At 40.5% G+C, this 25,213-nt stretch overlaps 1 protein-coding gene and 1 long non-coding RNA gene across 4 annotated transcripts in view; one reads left to right on the forward strand and one right to left on the reverse strand.

The window, feature by feature from the left end:
• The window catches only part of LOC131692901 (uncharacterized), a 67,866-nt gene extending 55,231 nt beyond the window's left edge, over positions 1-12,635 (reverse strand). For all 3 annotated transcript variants that reach the window (XR_009306099.1, XR_009306098.1, XM_058980275.1), the window contains exon 1: positions 12,417-12,635. Coding sequence is in view for 1 of the 3 variants with exons in the window: in XM_058980275.1 (XP_058836258.1) it covers positions 12,417-12,550 (134 nt within the window). In the remaining 2 variants the exon portion in view is untranslated. The remainder of the gene's footprint in view (positions 1-12,416) is intronic.
• Positions 12,636-18,107: 5,472 nt separating this feature from the next.
• Positions 18,108-22,557, forward strand: LOC131692903 (uncharacterized). Its single transcript, XR_009306100.1, has 3 exons — positions 18,108-21,678; positions 21,757-21,885; positions 21,948-22,557. It is a non-coding gene; the product is annotated as an uncharacterized LOC131692903 (long non-coding RNA).
• The last annotated feature ends 2,656 nt before the right edge of the window (positions 22,558-25,213 follow it).

The following is a 25,213-nucleotide window of genomic DNA, read 5'->3' on the forward strand; positions in this document are numbered from 1 at the left end:
ATAAATTTTGTTGTTAGTTTTGGGAGGTTCCTTGCGAAAAAAATTGCAGAATTGTTCGAATAGCGGAGAGACGCGGATTGACTGTCCAAACACTTCGGATGATTTACATACATACACACATCCATACACACATACACACACACACACACATCCATACACACATACACACACACACACACACACACACACACACACACACACACACATATATATATATATATATATATATATATATATATATATATATATATATATATATATATATATATATATATATATATATATATATATATATATATATATATATATATATATATATATATATATATATATATATATATATATATATATATATATATATCCCATATATATACACACATACACATACATATATACACGTATTTCTTCATCTGATTCATTGTTTCCTTCATTGTTTCCGAATCTCCCGGGTTAAAAGGGATATCAACAGATCTCCCATACTTAGCCTTCCGGTGAGGGCGCTGATTTGTGCGACACTAGCAGAGCTAAAACGATATGGAAAGGAAAAAGGTGAGTGTTATGGATAAATAAAGTTATTTTGGCCACTCAGTATGGTTCCACGGACATGAAACAGGAACATGGTTATTCATATTTTGTGATACATACACATTTGAATATTAATTACTTTTAATTATATTATATTATAGTTTATTTACCCGAAGCAGTTGGCAAATTATGACAATGTAAACTAAACTGCTTTTAATGAGGTACATGTTTCCATTTCAAAGTCTTCGATTGATCCTTGACAGTGATTGCCATCGGCTCAGGCACTTTTGCGCGTCAAGCATTCACCGACTTACAATCGAATTGTGCCTCGACCAATCTGGCACAACGCGCCCATTCCCCTTACTGAGCCAAAGGGCAGGGACTACATGAGAATATATTGTAAACAAAACTTGTTCTATATCGCACCTCAACGTGCGCTTTTTGGGTCGTACAGTAGGTAGTGATTTAGGTATTCAAAATAAAATTCCTCGTTCCACATCCATATAAGAATAATTCATACCAACAAAGTGTGCTACTTGGGCAGGACGCCATCCAACCAACAAGACACTTCGCAATATGTTAATGGAAGTGGAAAACATCGTCAACTCACGTCCGCTAACGTACGTTCCAGTAGAAGACCCGGAAGCTCCAGTCCTGATACCGAACCACTTTCTCGTGGGTTCATCGAGTGGAGTCAAACCGTACAGTGTCCTCAACGATGATTTGGTAGTTCTGCGGCGAGCATGGTGTACGTCACAAGTCGAAGCGAACATCTTCTGGCGACGATGGGTGCGAGACTATCTGCGGAGTTAACCAAGCGCTCGAAGTGGTTCAGCGAGGTCAAGCCGATAGAGGTGAACGATATCGTAGTCGTCGTCGATCCAAGGCTCCCACGGAACTGTTGGTCCAAGGGACGGATTATTTCTGTTAATAAGGGTAAATATGGACAGATAAGGTCAGCTGCTGTACAGACACAGGCCGAAATCTACGAGCGACAGGGCTCGCAGTTCTAGATGTTGGACGCGATGAACAGTAAGACAGGGATCTGTCGTACCCGGGGGGAGTGTCACGACCCTCGGTCGTTGCATCTCACCATCCCCCAGTTAAATTCATTCCGGAACCGGTTCGGATTTCTGAATGGCAACCGACTCAGAATCGGTTGTTGCATTTGATTTGGAATCCATGCTGACTCCATTCAGGATTCCGAATCAAATTCCGAATGGTTTGACCGGGCTATAGCGACCATTGATCAGCGCAGACAACACTCTTACGCGCTCAGCTCTCGGTCGGGCTCTTATGTCAGCTAGTTTTTCTCACTCAGCTCTCGGTCGGGCTTTTGTGTCAGCTAGACACTTCGCCGGGAGTCGTCATAAAAAGTTAGACAGGTTAGAGGTATAAAATAGTAAATCTAAAAGTAAAAGTGAATTTATTATTGCTTAAAATTAACACATGTAAACTTGTTTTATGAGAGGATAAGAGGAGGAATAGGAAGGAAGACAAGGAAATTTATAGGGAGTAAAGGTAGTAAACGTAAGTAGCTATTAAAACCTAACATTTCGTACATTACAATACGATATAATCCTTCCGTAGGAAATTTGTAATCGCGCCATCAATAAACGGACAAAAGTTTGGAAACTTCATGGAGCAATGATGAACTAGGAAGGTGGTTACATTCGATAATCCCTAAAATATCGACGAAACCTTGGTTCAAAGGGATGGATGCGGGTCGAGATTTCATTCGCGTGATGTGTAGGCTCATGTCCAATCACTGTACGCTGGTCGCTCATCTCCGACGTATTGGGCTCGCGGATAGCGGTATCTGCGTTTGTGGCAACGGTTATCACGAGATCGACTATATTGTCTGGGCATGTACCGGGTACTGTTCTGCCAGATCTCAACTATTCGATTCCCTTCGAGCCCGAGGGAGATCACCCAATGTCCCGGTTCGAGATGTACTGGTAAGCCACGATCTTCTCTATATATCCCTCGTATACACCTTCCTAAAAACCATCAATATCCAAATTTAACTGCCCCTATCATTTCTCTTATCATTCCCAGAAGTGCCCTCTTCCGCCTACCGTGCCCTAGCAATGGTTTTATGCGACTCCAAGACGAGACAAAGCATTTCTGTCGAATGACGCAACAAATATGAGATCTAATACAGTACAACATCACACGCGCAACGCGGTATGTTGCCGATCCGCATCTGAGCTGTACTACGAATCGTCTGGAGGAACCCCTACCGGCCCGAGGAAGACCGCCCGGCGTCCCAATACATGATGCATCCGTCCGAAGCCTTGTCCACCCCCTATCCCATGTCTCTGATACACAGATGTAGAACTTCACTACCCCCCCCCCCCCCTTCAACCCCTTTCTAGTTAGTAGGCCTGTAAAATGTTCCACTTAGTTAATAAATAATTGCCCCAACAATCTCCCTTCTAAAAATCATAAAGTGCACTATTATACAAAGAACACAAAACCCGTCCCCCTAATCTCACTAATATTATATTACCCCCTCTTGTATATGTATAGGTTAGCTGTAAGTTTTTATTAGTTTCATTATATAAAAACAAAATGATATTGAAATGTGTGACCCCCTAGTTTTAGGAAATTCAAAATGTAAAACATAAAAATAGCACCTTTAAGCTAACGCAAACGTGCCTTCAAATAATCGAATCGATTAAAAATATATTAATCTAGAAGTGTCGTATGAATAAGAACAGTACGTGTATAATTTATTGGTAATGGAACATCTCGGGAATTCGGGCCGGATTTTCGTCACGGAAAGTTTTCCGCTGTTATCTCTCCAAACTGTCAAAATAAAACTTCTGCTGCTCCTAAAATATACCAGTTGTTTCAGAACAGCACAGATTTTTAAACGTAATAAAAACATTTTTCCCGACGGCAACAATTCATGTCGAATTGTTTTCGCCCGGTTTTTTGTGGAGAATTTTAAAAATCCGTGACAATTTCCAGAATTGGATTTACACTTCGGGAATTTTGATTTTCCCGTGTAGACTTTTTTCCGTCACGGAAAATCGAAGATCCATCTCCCATTTGAAATGGCTGTGGAACGAAATCCCGTGATCAAATTCTCGAGAAAACTGTATATTCTAGTCCAAGTGACTAACAATCGTATTTATCTTAAAATATGTGGTGAATCATAAGTTTTACAGAAAGATTGAGCTTATACTTTGAAAACTGGTCAATATTGGCCATCTTTAGAGATACAAACTGTTCTCATATCGTCATTATGGGTTTGCTAAGGTCCAAAAAATTATGAAGTCCTTTCAATAAGTATATGATTGCAGTGGAGGAAAAATAAATTGTTGCCGAGGAGAAAAAATAGTGATTTTCATTTCCGAAATCCCAATTTCTATGTTCGCTTCAAATTCACTTTGGTTTTGGTCCGATTTTAGCACAAGTAGTTTCATTTTACGGGGATACAAAAGAACTTGGTTTGCGATTATGAAATATTCTCTCAATTTGCTTGAAACTTTAAATGATCAAATATATATTTTTTACAATTGTCTGATTGTCGAAATAGTTCGGAACGGTCATATATACATTCTATGCGAAATTATCTATTTTTTTAATATACCTGAAAGACAGTGTAAACTAACAGGCTTTCATAACAATGGTAAAATACAAATACAAATAATGGTTTCGTTTTGCGCCTTGGTGCGCAAAAGGGTTGAATATTTTAAATGTTTGATACTGATACGGTGTTTTGTAGGTAAATGTTCCGGCTTTTTCGAAAAATGGGTTTTTGTTTTGGAAATGGTTCTAAATAATCTATTTAAGAACATTCAATGTAAAAAATCATTCGTAACCGAACTTTGTACCGAGAAACAAGTGCTTTTTGTTCTCTCCGGTGTGGTTTAGTTTTTTCGGTAGTACGAAGGTGCTTGCTGTGGCAGAGGCTGCAGTAAAGCATTACTAACAGTCCCGCGAGTGATAATTATTACCTGCGATATCGGTGAAGGTAGTGCAGTGAAGTGCGTTACTAAACAGTTTTCTTGCCTGAAAGACGGCTTTGTTTAGACGAGCTATATCGGACGGATAAAACAAACGAAGGATCAATTCACCTACCAGCTCGCCAGGAACCAACTGGTGAAGTGTTTCGTGTTTTACTTTTCTTATCGATTTTCTTCTTTTTATTGCTTTAGATTTTTTTTATTTTGATTTAAGTTAAACAATGCGGTCGAGCGTGTTGCTCCCGCAACAAAATGGAACAAACAGAAGGATCACCCTCCGAATACGAATCTTATGGGGAAGAGGAACGTATATCTGATTCGGAGACAGATAATGTTATGGTCGATCCACTTCCCCCACTTTCCCCCAATGTCTCACAGCCCCCCCCCCCCCCGAGTCAAGGTTTACCAGGATGGATCCGCTGGTCCTTGGGTGGTATGTTTTCGGCCCAAAAATAAACCGTTAAACAGCATAACTGTTGCACGGGAGCTGACAAAACGTTACTCGGCCGTAACCGAGATTAAAAAGGTTCAGTCAGATAAACTGCGCGTAGTCGTTACTGACTTGAAACAGGTCAATGATATCGTTAGCAATAGCCTCTTTACGCTGGAGTATTGCGTCTACATCCCTTCTCGTGATGTGGAGATCGACGGTGTGGTAAGTGATGCGGGTCTAACTGTCGATGATCTGATGAATGATGGGGCTGGCCGCTTTAAGGACCCTAACCTTCAATCAGTTAAGATTTTGGAGTGCAAGCAATTGCACTCAAAGTCCATCGAAGATGGGAATTACTATCCATCAGACTCGTTTCGCGTAACCTTCGCCGGATCTGCACTTCCGAGCTACGTTGAAGTGGGAGGAGCTCGTCTACCTGTACGCCTGTTTGTACCGCGGGTCATGAATTGTTCCAATTGCAAGCAGCTAGGTCACACGGCCACCTACTGTAGCAACAAGCAACGGTGCGGTAAATGTGGGGAACTCCATGCGGATGATACTTGCAGTAGGCCCGCTGAGAAGTGTGTTTACTGTGGGGAGAATCCGCATGCACTTTTGACATGCCCAACGTACAAACTTCGCGCGGATAAACTGAAGCGATCCGCCAAAGATCGCTCCAGACGCTCTTACGCAGAAATGCTTAAAAGAGCTATTCCACTTATCTCCGAAAACCCATTCGCTCTCTTGCCAACTGACGATAACGCCTCTAACGACCCTTGGGAGGGGCATTCTTTGGCTCCGCTTGGAAACTCTAGGAAAAGACCTAATCAAAACTCACCTGAACTTCCTCGTAAGGGTCCTAGGTTGTCCCAAACAAGGGTACAAAATAAAAATAATTCATCAAATGGAAGTGCTGGTACAAATCCGAAGATAATACCTCCTGGTTTTGGGAAATTGAGATACAACCAGGAGTTCCCAGCACTCCCCGGGGCACCAAAAATCCCAAGTGCTCCAATTTTACAGTCAGAAACTCAACCTAAAACGGGATTCCTTAAATTTTCTGACATTGTGGACTGGATATTCACAGCTTTCAACATTACCGATCCTCTGAAAAGCTTGCTGGTTGCTATTCTACCAACAGTAAGAACATTTTTAAAACAGTTGACTGAACAATTGCCCCTCCTTACAGCGATCGTATCCTTCGATGGCTAACTTATTAAACGGAATCAGGGATCTGATCACTGTTTTACAGTGGAACTGCAGAAGTATTATCCCCAAAATTGATTCATTAAAAGACTTCCTAAATTACAATCATTGTGATGAATTTTCCCTAAATTCTAATATAAACCTCAACTTCCACGATTTTAACATTATCCGCTTGGATCGAGAAGACTCATATGGAGGGGTACTTTTAGGGATCGAAAAGTGCTACTCCTTCAATCAACCTCCCTTCGACGCCAGGCATTGAAGTTGTCGCTTGTCAAACAACAATCAGAGGCGAAGATCTTTGCATTGCTTCTATTTACATTCCTCCTAGGGCCATGATGGGATATCAAAGATTCTCCAACGTGATTGAACACCTTCCCTCGCCCCGCCTGCTTCTTGGAGACTTTAACTCTCACGGTACGGGGTGGGGCTGTCTATACGACGATAATCGATCTTCGACAATTCAAGACCTTTGTGACAACTTCAATATGACAATTCTGAACACAGGGGAAATGACACGGATTCCTAGACCACCTGCGCAAGCAAGTGCACTGGACATACCTTAATGCTCGACATCACTACGGTAATATAAGGTAATATCTGATCTCCACGGTAGTGACCACTTACCAATTGTAATTGCAATCACCACTGGTTCAAGACCATCGGCACCAATCAATGTTCCCTATGACCTCACACGAAACATTGATTGGAAGAGCTACGCTGCTGAGATATCCAAAACTATCGATTCAACACAGGTACTTCCCCCGGAGGAAGAATATAAGTTTTTGTCCAACTCGATTCTCGATACCGCGATTCAAACTCAGACGAAACGAGTACCCGACGTGAACACCCAAAAAAGTTCTCCCAACCCGTGGTGGGACAAAGAGTGCTCAGACGTGTACGCGGAGAAAGCTGCCGCGTATAAAACCTACCGGAACGACGGGTTAGTTGCTAGTTATCGAGTGTACGCGATATTAGAAAAGCGAATGAAAAATTTAATGAAAGCTAAGAAACGCAGTTACTGGCGCCGGTTTGTCGACGGGTTAACAAGAGAAACATCGATGAGCACTCTTTGGGGCACGGCCCGACGTATGCGAAACCGAAACAGTACTAACGAGAGCGTGGAATATTCTAACCGTTGGACATTCGATTTCGCCAAGAAAGTTTGTCCGGATTCCGCCCCGGCACAGAAAATCTACCGCGCCGCGTCGCATTACAATACCGCGAACGAAACACCGTTTACGATGGTGGAGTTCTCACTTGCTCTCTTATCATGTAACAATAAAGCCCCGGGGCCAGATAGAATCAAATTCAACTTGTTGAAAAATCTGCCAGACTCTGCCAAAAGACGCTTGTTGAATTTATTTAATAGGTTTCTTGAGGGTAACATTGTCCCACATGACTGGAGACAGGTGAGGGTCATCGCCATCCAAAAACCAGGAAAACCAGCCTCCGACCACAATTCGTATCGTCCGATTGCAATGCTGTCCTGTATACGGAAGTTATTCGAAAAAATGATCTTGTTTCGCCTGGATAATTGGGTCGAAACAAATGGCTTACTGTCAGATACCCAACTTGGCTTCCGCAAAGGCAAAGGGACGAACAATTGCCTTGCGTTGCTCTCAACAGAAATTCAAATGGCATATGCTAACAAAGAGCAGATGGCATCAGTATTCTTGGATATTAAGGGGCTTTAGATTCAGTTTCTATCAACATTCTTTATGAGAAGTTGCACCAGCATGGTCTTTCGCCAATTTTAAATAACTTTTTGCTAAACCTGTTGTCTGAAAAACAAATGCATTTCTCGCATGGCGACTTATCGACATCACGATTTAGCTACATGGGCCTTCCCCAGGGCTCATGTCTAAGCCCTCTCCTCTACAATTTTTACGTGAATGACATTGACGAATGTCTTGTCAATTCCTGCACGCTAAGGCAGCTTGCAGATGACTGTGTGGTCTCTATTACAGGTCCTAAAGCCGTCGACTTGCAAGGACCACTGCAAGATACCTTGGACAATTTGTCTGCTTGGGCTCTCCAGCTGGGTATCGAGTTCGCCACGGAGAAAACTGAGCTAGTCGTATTTTCTAGAAAGCGTGAACCAGCGCAACTACAGTTTCAATTAATGGATCAAACTATTGCTCAGGCTTCAGCATTCAAATACCTCGGGGTATGGTGCGACTCTAAAGGTACCTGGGGATGTCACATTAGGTATCTGAAACAGAAGTGCCAACAAAGGATCAACTTTTTCCGTACAATAACTGGAACATGGTGGGGTGCCCATCCAGGAGACCTAATCAGGCTGTACCAAACAACGATATTATCAGTGTTGGAGTACGGATGTTTCTGCTTTCGCTCCGCTGCGAACATACACTTCATCAAACTGGAGCGAATCCAGTATCGTTGCTTGCGTATTGCCTTGGGTTGCATGCACTCGACCCATACGATGAGTTTCGAAGTGCTGGCGGGCGTTCTTCCGCTGAAAAATCGATTCTGGGACCTCTCATATCGATTGCTTATTCGATGCGATATTCTGAACCCATTGGTGATTGCAAATTGCGAAAGGCTTGTCGAGCTTAATTCTCAGACCCGATTAATGTCCTTGTATAACGTCAACCGTGCTCATCTCTTAGATACTTCTGATCCAACTGTATTTTTCGATACATCCATGAAGGAAGAGATTTGTGAAATTCCGGATTATATTCGCCCACAAGAGGTCCCAAATATTTTCTATAACAAATACCATCAAGTCGACTGCGCCAAAATGTTCTACACTGACGGATCAATTCTCGACGGGGCCACAGGCTTCGGTATTTTCAACGAAAATCTTGCTGCCTCATTCAAACTCAATGATCCTACTTCAATTTACGTCGCAGTATTAGCTGCCATTCAGTATACTCTCGGGATCATTGACACCCTGCCCTCAGACCATTACTTCATCGTTTCGGTTAGTCTCAGCTCCATTGAGGTCATCCGTGCGGCGAAGCCTGGAAAGCACTCACCGTATTTCCTGGGAAAAATACGGGAATATCTGAGTGCTTTATCTGAAAAATCTTACCAGATTACCTTGGTTTGGGTCCCGTCACATTGTTCTATTGCGGGCAATGAGAAGGCGGACTCTTTAGCCAAGGTGGGCGCATTAGAAGGCGACACTTACGAAAGGGGAGCACGTCGTTTGGCATAAGTTCGTTTGGCATAAGTTCATTTGGCATAATGTTCATTTGGCATAACAGCAGGTGACACATGCTTTCGTTTGGCATAATGTTCATTTGGCATAATGGTCATTTGGCATAATGGTCGTTTGGCATAATGGTCATTTGGCATAATGGTCGTTTGGCATAATTTAAAAAATTCGTTGAATTTTCTGTTACTAGCCGGAAACGCCTAATGTGGCTACGCCACATCGCTTTAAACCCGGAGCTGTCCGACATCGCTCCGCTCCGTCGGACTTGAACTAGTTGATAGCCCCTATGTTTGAGTAATCCGGGCAAACGAGTGGATCACAGGTTTGCTCGCGAGGGGCCGCCGACGCACCATTGGAACCCGGCGGATCCCGCTTCGGTTCCTTGGTCTCAGTTATGCGACAATGCCAAGGGTTAATTGGTATATAGGTTCAAATAACTGCTCATATTTGAAAGAAGAATCAACCCTTATGTTTAAGTCATCCGGGCAAACGAGTAAATCAACACTTTGCTAGCGAACTTATTAAACATGCAGATTAAAAGAGCTGCTAATTTTTGAAAGAAGGAGTCAACTCCTAATTTTGTGTAAAACGGGCAAATGAGCATATCACCAGATTACTTGCGAGGGCCATTTGGTATGCAAATTTAAAGAACAGCTCATAACTGAAAGAAGGAATCAACCTTCTGGCAAATATACACGTATATATTTATTTTATTTATTTATTCAAGGAAATACTTGTAGAGTAAGGACTTCTCCTTCTTTGGTTCTACAATCGGAATTCATTTGACCACATACTAATTATTACTAATTCAATTTCATTCATCTTATTACAAATTAAATTTAAAATAAAAAACTAATTTAAAAACTAATTCCTTTCTCTTAACCAATCCAAATATATTTGCCAGAAACAAGGATTGATTCCTTCTTTAAGACATGAGCAGTTCTTTGAATTTGCATACCAAATGGCCCTCGCAAGTAAACTGGTGATCCACTCGTTTGCTCAAACTTAGGGGTTGATTCCTTCTTTCAAACGAGCAGTTTTTTGAATCAATATACCAAATAGCCCTTGGAAATATCGCATAACCGAGACCAAGGGGCCGAGGTGGTCATCGACCCGCCGTCAGAAGCGGCTACCTCTCACCAGCAACTCACTCGTTTACTCAAACATAGGGGCTATCAAATAGTTTAACTACCATACTTAAAGCGATGTGGCGTAGCCACATTAGGCGTATTTCAAATTATGCCAAACGACCATTATGCCAAATGACCATTATGCCAAACGACCATTATGCCAAACGACCATTATGCCAAATGACCATTATGCCAAATGAATATTATGCCAAACGAACGTATGTGTCACCTACGGTTATGCCAAATGAACATTATGCCAAATGAACTTATGCCAAACGAACTTATGCCAAACGACGTGCTCCCTTTGAAAGACCAATTTGCTTCAATGAATTTTTCAGTATCTCTCGTCACAGGACGCTCGATAGTCGGCAAACCTCATGGAGCAATGGGCATCTGGGACGGTGGCTACATTCCATTATCCCGAAGGTATCAACGAATGCTTGGTTTAAGGGGTTGGATGTGAACCGGGACTTTATTCGTACGATGTCAAGGATCATGTCCAACCACTACTCGTTTCACGTGCATCTCCGTCGTATAGGGCTTGCTGAAAGTAATCATTGTGTTTGTGAGAACGGCTATCACGACATCGAGCATGTTGTTTGGCTGTGCGCAGAGTACTGTGTTGCCAGGTCCCAACTAATAGATTCCCTTCGGGCCCGAGGTACATCACCCTATGTGCCAGTCCGGGACGTCCTGACAAGCCGTGACCACCCCTATATTTTTTTATCTATATCTTTTTGAAAACTATTGATGTCCAAGTTTAATGCATTTTTCCCTCTCTCATTCACAGTAGAATCTCACCAACCTATCGCTGTATCTAAAATATGTCATTGCTTCACGAGTTTTCGGTGCATACCCTTCTTGATAACCGTCTATCCAGAACATCATGACATACCTCACATGCAGATGATATAGAGAACATCATGACAGCATCAGAGTGCCAATAACTATCCGAAATATCGACCCTCCCCTCGCCCCTGCGATTACAGGCTGGAAACTACAACACTACAACAAAGTGTGCATATCCGCTACAATGATCAATCAGCAAACGACGATGTCAATTACACAATATGTATCCCACTTCCTACCTTTTTCCTTTACTTACATAAGAGGGGAGCAAGCCGCCCCTAAATACGGCTTTCCCTTCCCCCACTAACATGTGACATGTAATATATAAAAAAAAATGAATTATAGGCCTCGTTAAGCTACAGCATTTGGGCCTAAATAAACGTATATAAGATAAAAAAATGTTAAAAATTGTGGGAAAAGCTTTAAAGTAGTTTATTCTGAAAAAATAAGTTGTAGTTACTCGTCCGGCGGATTCTCAGCGGCTTTGCGCCCCTTGGAATCCTTGGACACGACTATGCGGGCAAGCCGCATCACACTACCTTTCCTTGACCTGATGTACAGTGTAAACTAACAGATTTTCGTATGCAATAAAATTACAAATTACTACCTTCGCCCTTAACGTCACTTTCTCATGCGCAATGCCACTGTTAGTAAGGTAAGTGGGAACAACTTATTTTTCCAGTTGAAGCTGCTTTAAAGCTTTCCCTCGATTTTTTTTCATTGCTTATTGTAAAATAGGCCATTTAGAACCATTTCCACAAAAAATTGAACCCTTTTTTCACCGCAATTCGGAACAACTACGTATTGCCCATATTGGTGAACATTAACGGAAAATATACCATAAAATTGGGATCAGTCATAAGAAAGGTTCAGTGACACTGTATGGAAAAATGAATCTAATATTTTATGACTTTTGATGTAAAAATGAGCTCAGCACTTCAAAATTAGCTTATAGCAACATTTTAGGTTTTGTCCAAAGATCCGCCACTGTGCGTTGTCTTATAAACCGAAAAGTACAATCTCATTGTTTTACATTGAATCGTGGTTTCCGAACACGATTCAATGTAAAACATACATACGCGAAATTACTCTTATTTGCCATCAATGTTTACCTTGGATAATAGATTATGTTTTGCACTTTGATGCCATCATTGTACAAAAATTTCTTGTTGTGCTTTCCAAAATTTCTAACGAGCGTTATATGATGGATGTTACTGGAACATATATTAATAGTAGATTTAAACATACTGTATTATTTTGCAATTACGTAAAGTTTAACTATTTTGACGGTATTGACTTGACTTCCACGCTTATTCTCAGCTACTTAATACCTACACGCAGAAAAAAAATTAGTAAAAATAAACAAATTTTGGTTTTAAATAACAATTGGGTCATTAAATGAGAAAAAAAAGTTGTTTTTTATTACTTACATCGATAAAGATGATTTTCGTGATTGCAACAATATTTTTTTCCAACTCAGGAAACGTAAAAATAATATTAAAATTTAAAATAAAGAAATATGTTGACAGTCTGGATTTGACACTATAGGAAGGGTTTGACATATCGAATTTCACGACAAATGATGCCCTGTCAGAAAAAAATAAGGCATGTTTTCTCGGTTTTTCCACAGGGTTATTTTTATTTGACATAAACACCATACATTGCATATAGTTTTTTTCATTTTGGGTGTTGTCCTGATAGGCCAGATGTAAACAACCGCTGTTTTCCTATGTATGGTTGCCAAGTTTACATTAGATTTATTTTAAAAAACAAAAAAATCGTTTTTACGTATTACAACGAAATTTTTTTTGAAATCATGTTATATTATGTATATTGGACCTAAAATTTATCGAATGGAACGGAAAACTATATATATATATATATATATATATATATATATATATATATATATATATATATATATATATATATATATATATATATATATATATATATATATATATATATATATATATATATATATATATATATATATATATATATATATATATATATATATATATATATATATATATATATATATATATATATATATATATATATATATATATATATATATATATATATATATATATATATATATATATATATATATATATATATATATATATAAACATACATATATATATATATAGCCTAATGACCCAATTATCCCGTTTGATATAGTGACAAACAAGATTCAGGATTGATTCAATCAATACTGTTGGTTGAAATTACCAACTAATTCATTTGTTGGCTTTTCAGTAGTTTCAACAAATATTTCGTTTGAAACAACAAAATCATTTTAAGTTTAACCGAGCAAACAAGTTTGAAGAAACAAAAACAAATCGTTTGTATTAACCAAAGCAGAGAACAACTCAAATTTAGTTGAAATTAAACAAAGATTCTGCTGGTTTTTAACAAAGGGATCAGTTAGATCTAACAAATTTTATTTTGATTCAACAATGTTTCTATTTAAAATGTAAACAGAAGTATTTGTTGAACTAAACCAAATACATGCTTTCGAAAAACGCCCATTTCTGTTTGAAACAGTCATTCGTCACGTTTTTGATTCAACTAAACGTTTTGTTGATTCAAAAAGGCCTGATTCTTCTGCGTGTAAGAGAAGAGACGACAACAGGCACTGTTTTCCATCTCCATCCCGATTGTAAATATAATGAACGCTCATGACTGGCAAAATGACCAATCAGAAGCTGGTTCAATATTGAGGTTAGGACTGAATCAAATTGGCTACGCGATTGTCTTCTCTTCTCTTAGCTCAATACGAAAGAGAATAGAATTCTCTTTGCTCAATATATACGCGCTCATTGAAAACTACTCAAAATTTGAGTTTCCACTACTCAATTTCAAAAACCGGGGCAAACTGTCAAAAAATGAGTATCGATTTGAGTAGAATTGACTGAACTCTGGAGTAACCATTCAATTATCAACTATTTGAGTGAAAAAAAACTTACTGGTGCACGAAGTGGAACAGCCCGCACACAAAAAATTGAAAATAGTCTCAAATGTTGATTCAACAGAAAAAAAAATCAACGAGGAGACATTCGGAAAACTAAAAGGTAAGTTTTCGCAAGTGTGGTTTCTTTTTTAAAATAACATACCTTCTTATTTTGCATATCCAGTAGCACGAGATCCTATTTACAGGAAAAAGGAGAAAGGACCTCGGAATAAATTTATAAACATCGTATTAACAGCTAGAGATACAGGTAAGTGGAATTTTGTATACAGATTAATGCGTTTGTTAGTATTATTAAAAATACAGATCGCTTAAATTTCAAATTTTGTCTTTGCGTAAAAAGTACTCAAAATTGACATTTTGTACCCGAGCTCAAAACTGAGTAAGTGAGGAAAACTCAATTTTTGAGTGGCTGGTCACTCACTTTTGAGTTATTTTCAATGAGCGTGTACACGAAAGTAAAGAAGGGATCCCGGAGTAGATTTCTAGGCATTGCATTATGGCCTACAGATGCAGGTGAGTGGAATTTTAAATAGAGATGAATAGCTTTATTGCTATTATAAAAAATACAGAAGGTTATTTTTCATATTCGATCTTTACGTAAAAATTACTCAAATTAGACATTTTCGTCCCGAACTCCAAACTGAGTAAGCGATCATAACTCATTTTTTGGCTATGTGCACTTTTTATGAAATTGAGTGGTTGGTCACTCACTTTTGAGTTATTTTCAACGAGCGTGTAATGTGGTTTTTGTTTGAGGCGAAACTGAGTCAGTTCCTAACCCCAACTGCTGTCAAAACGTGTGAACTGACAGCGGTTGGGGTTAGAACCTGACCAGCCCCCTGCTAGGCAGCCATTTTGTCCTAGCCAACATCTGCCTTTGTTAAAATCAAAACAACCCAATGCTATTGCACGGGCGACGTGGGCCTAGATGCAGCTAGGCCCATCATATGTTGACTACTGTCAAAGTCCGTATATCTCCATAGCGGATGACAGGAGTGACACCCTCCTGAACCTGAATCAGTTTCAGGTTCAACATTCAAGCGAAATTGCCATAAGAGAAGAGAAGACAATCGCGTAGCTAATTTGATCCAGTCCTAACTTCAATATTGAACCAGCTTCTGATTGGTCATTTTGCCAGTCATGAGCGTTCATTATATTTACAATCGGGATGGAAAACAGTGCTGCTGAATTGGCTGTTTTTCATGCACATTAACAAATCGTGCAAATTGAATAAAAGACCTGAATGACGATATAGTTACGTGTATTGTTAAGAGAGACATGAATAAATATTTAATTTAATTTTTAAATGCAGCTAGCATTGTAAATTCTTGGTAGAGGTGCGATCTTTTAGGTACAATTATTTTCGGCAATTGTAATAAACATTCCAAGGGAATCTGGCAACGATGAACGCTTGTTGTCTCCAGATTTACGGCAGGGTCAAGTCGAGAAAATTAAGAAGAGCAAGAAGCCTGTTGTCGTCTCTTCTCTTCAATACTAGAGCACTCTAGTTAGAGTGTGGCCAAGAGGCCATGACGTATCCAAACAAACATGAAATTTGACGTATTTCTATTGTGTATACGTCAAATTCCATGTTCGTTTGGATACGTCATGGCCTCTTGGCCACACTCTAACTAGAGTGCTCTATTCAATACAACCAAACGCCCAGTTAAACTCATTCCGGAACCGGTTCGGATTTCTGAATGGAGTCATTATGGATTCCAAATGAAATGCAACAACTGATTCCGACTCAGAACCGGTTGTTGCATTTGATTTGGAATCCATACTGACTCCATTCAGGATTCCGAATCAAATTCCGAATGGTTTGACCGGGCGCTAGCTAGAATCTACACGCCACCGAAAAACAACTCAATATTCAGTACTTTTGACTCAATCTAGTGGTATCGTGCAGCAAGGTAAAATTAGGTAAACCGTGTTGAAGCTAGTTTCCATTTAACTACGGCAACAATAATAACTCAACCTTGAGTTTAATTTACTTAAATTTAAGTTGAAATTACCTAATTTTGGGTATACTCCAAACAACTTAAAAGTACCTTACACGCTCATTGAAAACTACTCAAAATTTGAGTTTCCACTACTCAATTTCAAAAACCGGGGCAAACTGTCAAAAAATGAGTATCGATTTGAGTAGAATTGACTGAACTCTGGAGTAACCATTAAATTATCAACTATTTGAGTGAAAAAAAAACTTACTGGTGCACGAAGTGGAACAGCCCGCACACAAAAAATTGAAAATAGTCTCAAATGTTGATTCAACAGAAAAAAAATCAACCAGGAGATATTCGGAAAACTAAAAGGTAAGTTTTCGCAAGTGTGGTTTCTTTTTTAAAATAACATACCTTCTTATTTTGCATATCCAGTAGCACGAGATCCTATTTACAGGAAAAAGGAGAAAGGACCTCGGAATAAATTTATAAACATCGTACTAACAACTAGAGATACAGGTAAGTGGAATTTTATATACAGATTAATCCGTTTGTTAGTATTATTAAAAATACAGATCGGTTAAATTTCAAATTTTGTCTTTGCGTAAAAAGTACTCAAAATTGACATTTTGTACCCGAGCTCAAAACTGAGTAAGTGAGGAAAACTCAATTTTTGACCATGTGCACTTTTTATGGAATTGAGTGGCAGGTCACTCACTTTTGAGTTATTTTCAATGAGCGTGTAGCTGGTCATCAATGATGCTGTATGGTACTATGGTTCTCCTTTCGTTCCAGACAATGGAGTTGGTGTTCAAGGATTTACATTAATTACTAGATACAGTACCATTCACCATTCGTTCATTGGTGACAATCATTTTCAGCGGAATGCAGTGATCCTCTTGGTATTTTGATTCTTGGGGAGGAACGCATCTGACACCAAAAACCTTCCGCACCTAGTCCGACTGATCCAGGAAACTGAACAAACCGTCCCAGGATGGCTACAGATAACTGCTCGAAGTGGTTTCTGTCACCACTGCCGGCTTCCGTCAACCATAACTGCAAACTCAAGTCAAACAATAATTTGACAATTCTCGGCCTTTACATAATGAATAAAAACTTCAAAACTGCAAGGACTGAAAAATACGTGACAGGTTGTGAAAACGCGTCCGTCTTTCGCCAAATCCTACTCTCTTTCAGTTACCAGTGTAATTATCCGGTATAAATACGAAATAACCGACACCTTGTAGTCTAGATGACGCCATAGTTTGCAATACCATAGGCGGCTATCGAGTATTGATCTATCTAGGGTTTTCCGGAGAAAACATCACCACAAATTCCTCGCTCCTATTTATACCGATTTAATATTTGATTTGATATTATTGATGCAGTTGAAAACTGAAAAATTCAGCAATATCGATATCGGTTAGCTCCAAAGCACGTCCAATTTATTCGGTAATGGAACAACGACAAATATTACATGAAAATCAAAATATTTTCATACTTACACTACACAACCTGTTACTCGGTTTGTTTTCGAAATGAGTAATTTCCGCATCATTCCGCACTCAAAACCAAATCCACGATAACCGCGCTACCGAATTTCTCGAGAACCTGTAGAACTCTAGATAATATGTTTTACTTCGTACGCAAAATAAATATTTAAAGATTGACTATATAGAAAGCGAAATCTTGAGAAAATAAAAACACAGCACAATATCTGACAACACTTCCAAGCAGCCAGCAGTGTTACTGGAGCCGGAATGCGAACTGGAACCAGCCGGAATTCCAGTTGATTTCCGATTCCGGCTGAGCTTAACTGGGTAGTGTTGTCAAAAACAAAACGAGAGATTCGACTCAGTCGAGGCAGGGGTTCCAACAGTACAGCCTTGCGACAGTATTTCAGAGGCTGTCGTCTTCTTTTCGCTTCGACAGTTTGATGACCGAATCAAGCACGACAGCTCTCAGTAAAACTGTTATGCGACTTGCAACGTTGCCGTCTTGTACCGCACACGACAGTTTGCGCATACGTCTACAACTATAGTTGATGTGCGATGACAGCCTCAGTTGGTTTTGCGTAACATTTCTATCGTTCTTGGTGGTAGAACCGACACATCGATGCAATCAAAGAACATTTTTTTTCTGTGAAAGTCGTGCTCTGTACATTAGTTAAGCCCAGTACGGTGCGGGATACTGAACGATTTAGAATGAATGCTGCATGCAAGGTTTTCGTTTTTTTTTTCATTCATTTCCCATACGGGATCAAAACCAGTGGCTTTATTTGATTTGATTTCAAACAGTCAGCCTGTAGACCAACAGCATATAAAGTGTTATTCGGAATGTTAACCGAACGTGCGGAAATTGAAGATTTCAATAAAGTGAACAAATAATCTTCGTTTTCTAGGATCTCGTCATCCTGCAGGGCTATCAATTTCTCTCGACACTTTCTATGACGAAGTTTTCGGACAGCGGCTCCAAGAACGTAAACTAAAGCATTAATTTCCTTAGTTTGAACCACCTGAGAAACGGATACATCAAGGGCTTCAAATTCATAATCTGAATACTGGTCTTGTTCTGCCATTGGAAAACTCTCCAAATCTTCTTCGTTGAGAAGAGGTACTGCCTGATCATTTTGGCAATTTTTGCCATTAAAATTTTGTTCAACTGCTGCTATCATACTATACTTGAATGCGCTGGCAAATTGAAACGCATTGGGAGCATCATTAAAACCGCAACGACGCCTAATTTCGGAAAAAAAATTTTCCAGGCAGTCTTGACAGAGCGGATTCGTACAAAGATAGCAACATTTGTAGTCCTCCTTCAACGTTGTCCACAGCCATCGCAAAGCGTAGATATTACCAATTAGGCCACTTAAATAGTGTGGGTGTTTTTGGGTAGCCTTCAGCCTGTTTGATTTCTCCTTAGCCTATAAGAAGCATAATGAATATTTTAATAACGTTTAAGCGTTTAGTATTCAGGAATGGTAGCGCGAATACGCATAAATGACGGAAGTACATAACCAAAGTGAACGTACGTCATTTATTTGAATTCTACAGATTTATATATCAAAACTACCTCGTTCAAATCGAAGCAGGAATTCGGAATATAGTACATGCATTTCAAGATTTTCATAGTCTTTGTAAGAAAGTTCATGTGATTGGTTCCGTCAGTAATTGCAGTTCGGTACGGCTGGTTCAACGAAAATAATAATACTCATGAATTATAAAGTTATAAAATTTTAAATCAATCTCTTTTGATAACTAATACCTTGCCAATGGAATCTGTATATTTATCCTTTGAATTAAATATGTCGAACAATTTATCATGGATTTCGACAAACTCTGCTGTGTCCAGTGCTTCATTTGGTAGTTCACCACTTTGTACATAATATCTCATACCAATCGCACAGGTCTCACTCGCACAGGTCTCACTCGCGTTGCTAATGCAACGTTCATTGATGAGAACGGTGGTAATTCAATGTTTTTCAGTTTCAGTTTTGGAACTAGTCTTAAAGCAGGATCTTGCTGTACATCCACATCAAATAACTGTTTAATGTGAGTTTTGGAAGCAATTTTATTATCAAAAACAGCGTTGTACTTAAAAATCGCATTCCGGGTATTTTTTATCAGATGAGGCGTGTCGTACATAACTGCAATTTTCGAGCCATTTAATTCCAAAAATGGACTTGTAACAGTGGCACCAGCTTGGCGTACCATTCTCATGTTGGTACTACACTGGTCCATGGTTAAAACAAGAGGAATTAACCCACAATTATGCACAGCACGGATACTCCTCTTAACCATTTTGAGTTGTTTTTCATTACCTAGACTATTGTGAGCAAGGAGGTATCCTATGGGCTGAAATTTTGAGCAAATATTTGAAAATTACATGTGAGACGGCATTTGAGTGGTATATAAGCTTTATACAGTAATCAGTGTACTCAGAAACAATTGGGAATATTTGGAAAGAACAGTAATCCCATAATCGGGGATATTGTTATAGAGAACTATCTCAGTACAAGACAACTCATTGGTTGTTTTGGTTATTGCCTATGATAATCATCAATTACAGGGTGACTGTGGATAGACCAAACTACAGACTCTTTACACAGACTTGCGGAGACAAAAACCATAAAACCAAGAACCATGCATATATTGGCATCACGCAAGATCCCATAAGCTGTAGGGCTTCCTGCCATATTTCACCTCACAAACTCATCATGCTTGTTTGGCTGCATTTTTGACCCTTCGCTAGTCTGTGTGTAGTCTGTAGACCAAACTGGCTCTGAGTGCAAATAATGATACAGCACCTGTTTAAACCGAGAATATATCCCAGACACCATAAATGTTATGGCCTCGGTCGCAAGTTTCATCACATCATTTTTTTCGATTCTGCGTTTAAGGCCGTCATCTGGAAATCCATGGAACTTGTCAGCTTTCGCGCTATAGGAAAGTTCTGATTTAATGGCCATTCCATCGAATGAAATCACAACAGTTCTGTCCTTCTTTGCCTTTATTCGCTTTATTTTTTTGTTCATTATTGCAATGATAGCGACGTTTAGGCCCGGCTCGATGCGGATGTGTTTATTATGGTTATACACTGAATTGTTGTGCGGCAATACAAGGTGACCAGAGTTCTTGATATGACGATAGGTTCGTGGACCACTTAAATAAGTCGAAGCAGCGAACCTCATAGTAGGTGCCTGATATCTACGCCCTTTTGGCTTTCGCAAAGCATTGCGCAGTGAATCGAATATCACAGGATTGTTTCGAGCTCGTTCACCTAACAATTCATTCGAGGTTTTATGTTTTTTCAAAATCTTATGCTCAACTTGTAATTTGGCAAGCTGCAGTTTCCTTTGTCGTGCAGATTTCAACCGACGTTTACTGGTTTGTGTTGAAACAAATAAGTGTCGTTTAAGTTTGTTCACCTCATTTTGCAATCGTTGCGTCTTTGCTTGTTCCATTTTGAATTGGGTATAGAAATCAGGCACAGAGCAAATGTTATTCGTGGCGGATTCAACCGCATTGTGTTTGCCATCATTTGAACAAAAATCACAGGTAAAAAGTTGTTGCTGCGACGGATCATAGGTGGAAAGTATCGTCATAAGAGACCCCGGACTGTTGATATGTACGTTCACATCATCCGGCTGCATTTTACTAATAGGGTTTTCGATTGATGGCACTGACACCGCGCCAGTGTTTTGCACTGGAACGGTGCCAATGGAACACTCCAATGCAAATCGAGTGCAGACTTGAATGTGTGCGTGTAGTTGCCCGAGCTGTCATTTAACAGCTGATGTTTTGCACTTTTTCAACATTTAACTTTCCCGTGCTGTTTAGTGGAATGTATATTCACTTTTTGCTATTTACAAGCGGAAAAAAGTTTTTCTCCCCACAAACAGACCGATCATCCGGTCGCTTCTGCAATATGGAAACTAAACAGAATAAGGAGGTAGGTAATGCTGATGCTGTTGCTGGACAACAGCGGGCATAAGTTATTTCGAATCTCGCAAATGTTACAATTTTTCAGGATACTGCTCGTGGATGCTTAGCCACAGTGTGGCTCCCTGGCAATAAACTGATATCCTAATTTTGTCAATGAATATTCAATACCTTTCCGGAGATGGTTCAGGATTGATAACATGATGAGGGAGTTCAGGTAAGTAGGCGCGAATAACATGACAATGAAAGCCGATCTTTGATAATTTTTCTCATTTCCAGCAATTCACACCTATCCATATCTTTACTTGACGCAATGTTGAATTTTTGTGCCTACCTGCGGACCACAATGGGCTATCGTTGCGCACAATTCGTAAATTAATTTCCTGTCGAAGCTCGCAGAAACTGTTACGATGCAAACCGACAAATAATCGAATCGATTGCTATAATGAGCTGCGGAAGGCTGATGACGAATTTGTTTCTTAAAGCCTAACTAAATTACCATGTTCTCGAGCTGGTGTTGCTTCGCCAACAACGACAAACAAGAAATTAAAGTGCTGGACGGCTGGAGAAATTGGTAGTGAATTTTGATTTTGAAACCAGTTTAAAAGAAATTACGGTCTGTATCAGCTAATTTGGCATTTTATTGAATACAGGCAACCGGAAGTGACGTAACTCCACTAAAGTATTAGAGCTAAACTGCCTGTAATTGGAAGTCAGTCCCATATAGTTAGAGATCCCTTTAGAACATGGGACTGACTTGCGATTATGGGCAGTAAATGCTGTACTCGAATTTGTTCCGACTGGGACATTTTCTGCTCTTATTTTAGTTATTTGTTCAATGTTTTATGAGAAACATTAATCGGCTGGAATAAAGTTCAAAACACTAGAACATGAACTAGTATCATTTGAAAGAAACCGATAAAGAAGTACGACCGCTATTCTGTCCTTCACAACCGTTTTATTCCATGGTCTAGTAGCAACTCGAAGATGTTCGTAACAAATCCCGACTGTTACGATTCATCAATATCTTCGGCTCTGTTAGTGCTAGTGCTAATTTTATTAAAATATCCCTTTAAAAGTGAGATTGTAACGTTTCAATATAGGGGTCCGTTCCAAAATTTTCGGCCAGAATGGTGTCTGTACCATTCTCTATTGTGTCGCCGAGTATTGAGCGCATTTTTTCTTAAACACCGTGAACTCGATAGTCTATGACATGATCAGCGATTTATGTAAAGCAAGTGCGTAGACTACATCATACGAAATCGTCGAAAACCTTGTACCTCATTCACTCCCTGATATCATATACTTTCCTCCTTTTTGGAAGACATACATGTTTTTCTTTACACACTAAATCTTTGTATCGCACCTTCAAGCACTATGTTGAACAATAGATTAGAGAGTGCATCAACACTGCTTGAATCTATCTTACGTCACAAAGCAGTCGGATGTCTATTATCTTCCACAATTCATTTCGTTTCACTGAATCGTACGCGGAATTCAAGTCCACAAATAGATGGTGAGTCCGCAAGTTATTTTCCCGCAATTTACCCATAATTTGTCTTAAACATATTGTTCGTCGTTCATCTCGAAACCGGTTTTGGTATTTGCCGACCAAAGAAGCTGGGGGTCTGTCTGTTAAATAGAATACGGGACAGTACCTTGTAAGTTGCATTGAGAACCGTTACGCCTCGATAGTGATTGCACTCGTGTGTGTGTATGCTTTTTTAAAAAAAATTTAGAGGGCATTAAAAAGTTTCAAGAAAACCGTGAGACGGGAAAAAAATGTACAAAAACCCAAATGTTTCGGAACGGGTTTGGGCTGCCATCACCCGACCCGCTAAAAACAATTGCTCTTGCCCAAAACCTGATTTCTCCCCGGCACTACCTTACGGCATTACTTCGGGGAGGGAATTTTTATGTGCATAGCACCCACTCTAATTTTACTACTTAGTTGTTAGTTCCTTCAGTAGGGTTACAGCCCCACTCCTCGACACACCACCATCCACACAGGCTGCCAATTTCTGCATGGCAGTTGGAGAGCTGGCTGTAAGTCGAGACTTAGTGCTTTACTCCTACGAAGACAATCTGGGCGGAAAACTTCAGATTGTCTAATTCACCAAGCCCTTGGGCTCCCTTATGCCATTCAGCACCATGACTCGACTCCCTTGTGCCAGTTAACACCGCACAGAACAGAAGGGAGTTCTCCTATAATTCAGTGCCATTTACTCGTAAAGCTCCCGACTTGTTTATGTACTACTCGATCTAGTCCCCGACGGTGGACTTAGCCTACTCCGACGGAGAATTCCCCGGCGAGAGAAGTTCTCCCGAAACCGAGCTAACCAGCCAGGTGTCGAGGTCAGTTCGGCGATTCCGGTGGAACAAGGCATCCGGGTCGTTAGTGCCCCGACGACCCGCGACTAGTGGTGTCTAGTCGCGGTCTACTCAGTCTAGCTGTCAATCTAGCTTACGCCGACGGAGAGTTCCCCGTCGAAGGAAGTTCGATACCGATTCTTCTTTGGTTTTAGCACCACAATTTCTTGAGCCCTCAGGTTCCCCGTTCCATTTCGCTCTACTTTTCCGATGAGCCATTCAGCTCCTGCCCTTACTTGTTCGCGAACTACTCGGTCTAGTTCCCGACAATGGATCTAGCCTACTCCGACGAAGAATTCCCCGGCGAGGGAGGCTCTCCTGAAACCGAGTGGTAGATTTCTCCTGATACCGATGTTCGTTTCCGTGAGCCATTTAGTGCTCCGCGAAGTCCCGATCTGCTCGATCTAGTCCCCGGCGGTGGATCTAGCCTACTTGACGGGCCAGCCAATAGTTGCTGAGGTCTATTCGGCGATTCCGGGCGGAGCGTAGCTTCTGGTTCACCAGCGCCCCAACGACCAATTGCTAGCTGTGCGACGCAGTCTACTCGGTCTGATTCCCGGTGGTGGATCTAGCCTACTGACGAGCTACCCGGGAGGGTGTCGAGGTCGGTCCAGCAATTCTGGTGAAGCTTGACGTCCGGTTCACAGGCACCCCGACGACCCAAACTCTGTGCTACGTCACGTATTACTCAACTGGTTCCCGGCGGTGGGCCTAGTCTACACAGTCGGAGAGTTCTCCGACGGCGGAATTTCTCTCGAAACCCAATATTGTCAACTGTCACACCATATATACCCCTACGAGCTTCTTCGAACCTAGGGCATTCGGAAACCACGTGTTCCGGTGTCTCCTGCACGGTCGCACACTCCGGGCAAAGGGGTGACGAAGCATGTCCAAACCGATGCAAGTACTTCCGGAAGCAACCGTGCCCGGACAAAAACTGCGTCAAATGGAAGTTCACCTCTCCATGCTTCCTATGCTCCCAAGCGGACACATTTGGAATGTCAGTGGGTCCACCTTTCTTTCTCCTCGTTGTCCCACTCCTGCTGCCATTTAGTCAACTAGTCCGCTCGGACCAATCTCCTTGCGTTACGTGCGTTTCTCCGCTGGTAGCATTCCACGTCCTCCGCCAGGGTGATGCAGATGGGGATCATCCCAGCGATAACGCATACTGCCTC

Source organism: Topomyia yanbarensis, chromosome 3 (genome assembly GCF_030247195.1).
Source record: "Topomyia yanbarensis strain Yona2022 chromosome 3, ASM3024719v1, whole genome shotgun sequence".
NCBI classification, from domain to species: Eukaryota; Metazoa; Arthropoda; class Insecta; order Diptera; family Culicidae; genus Topomyia; species Topomyia yanbarensis.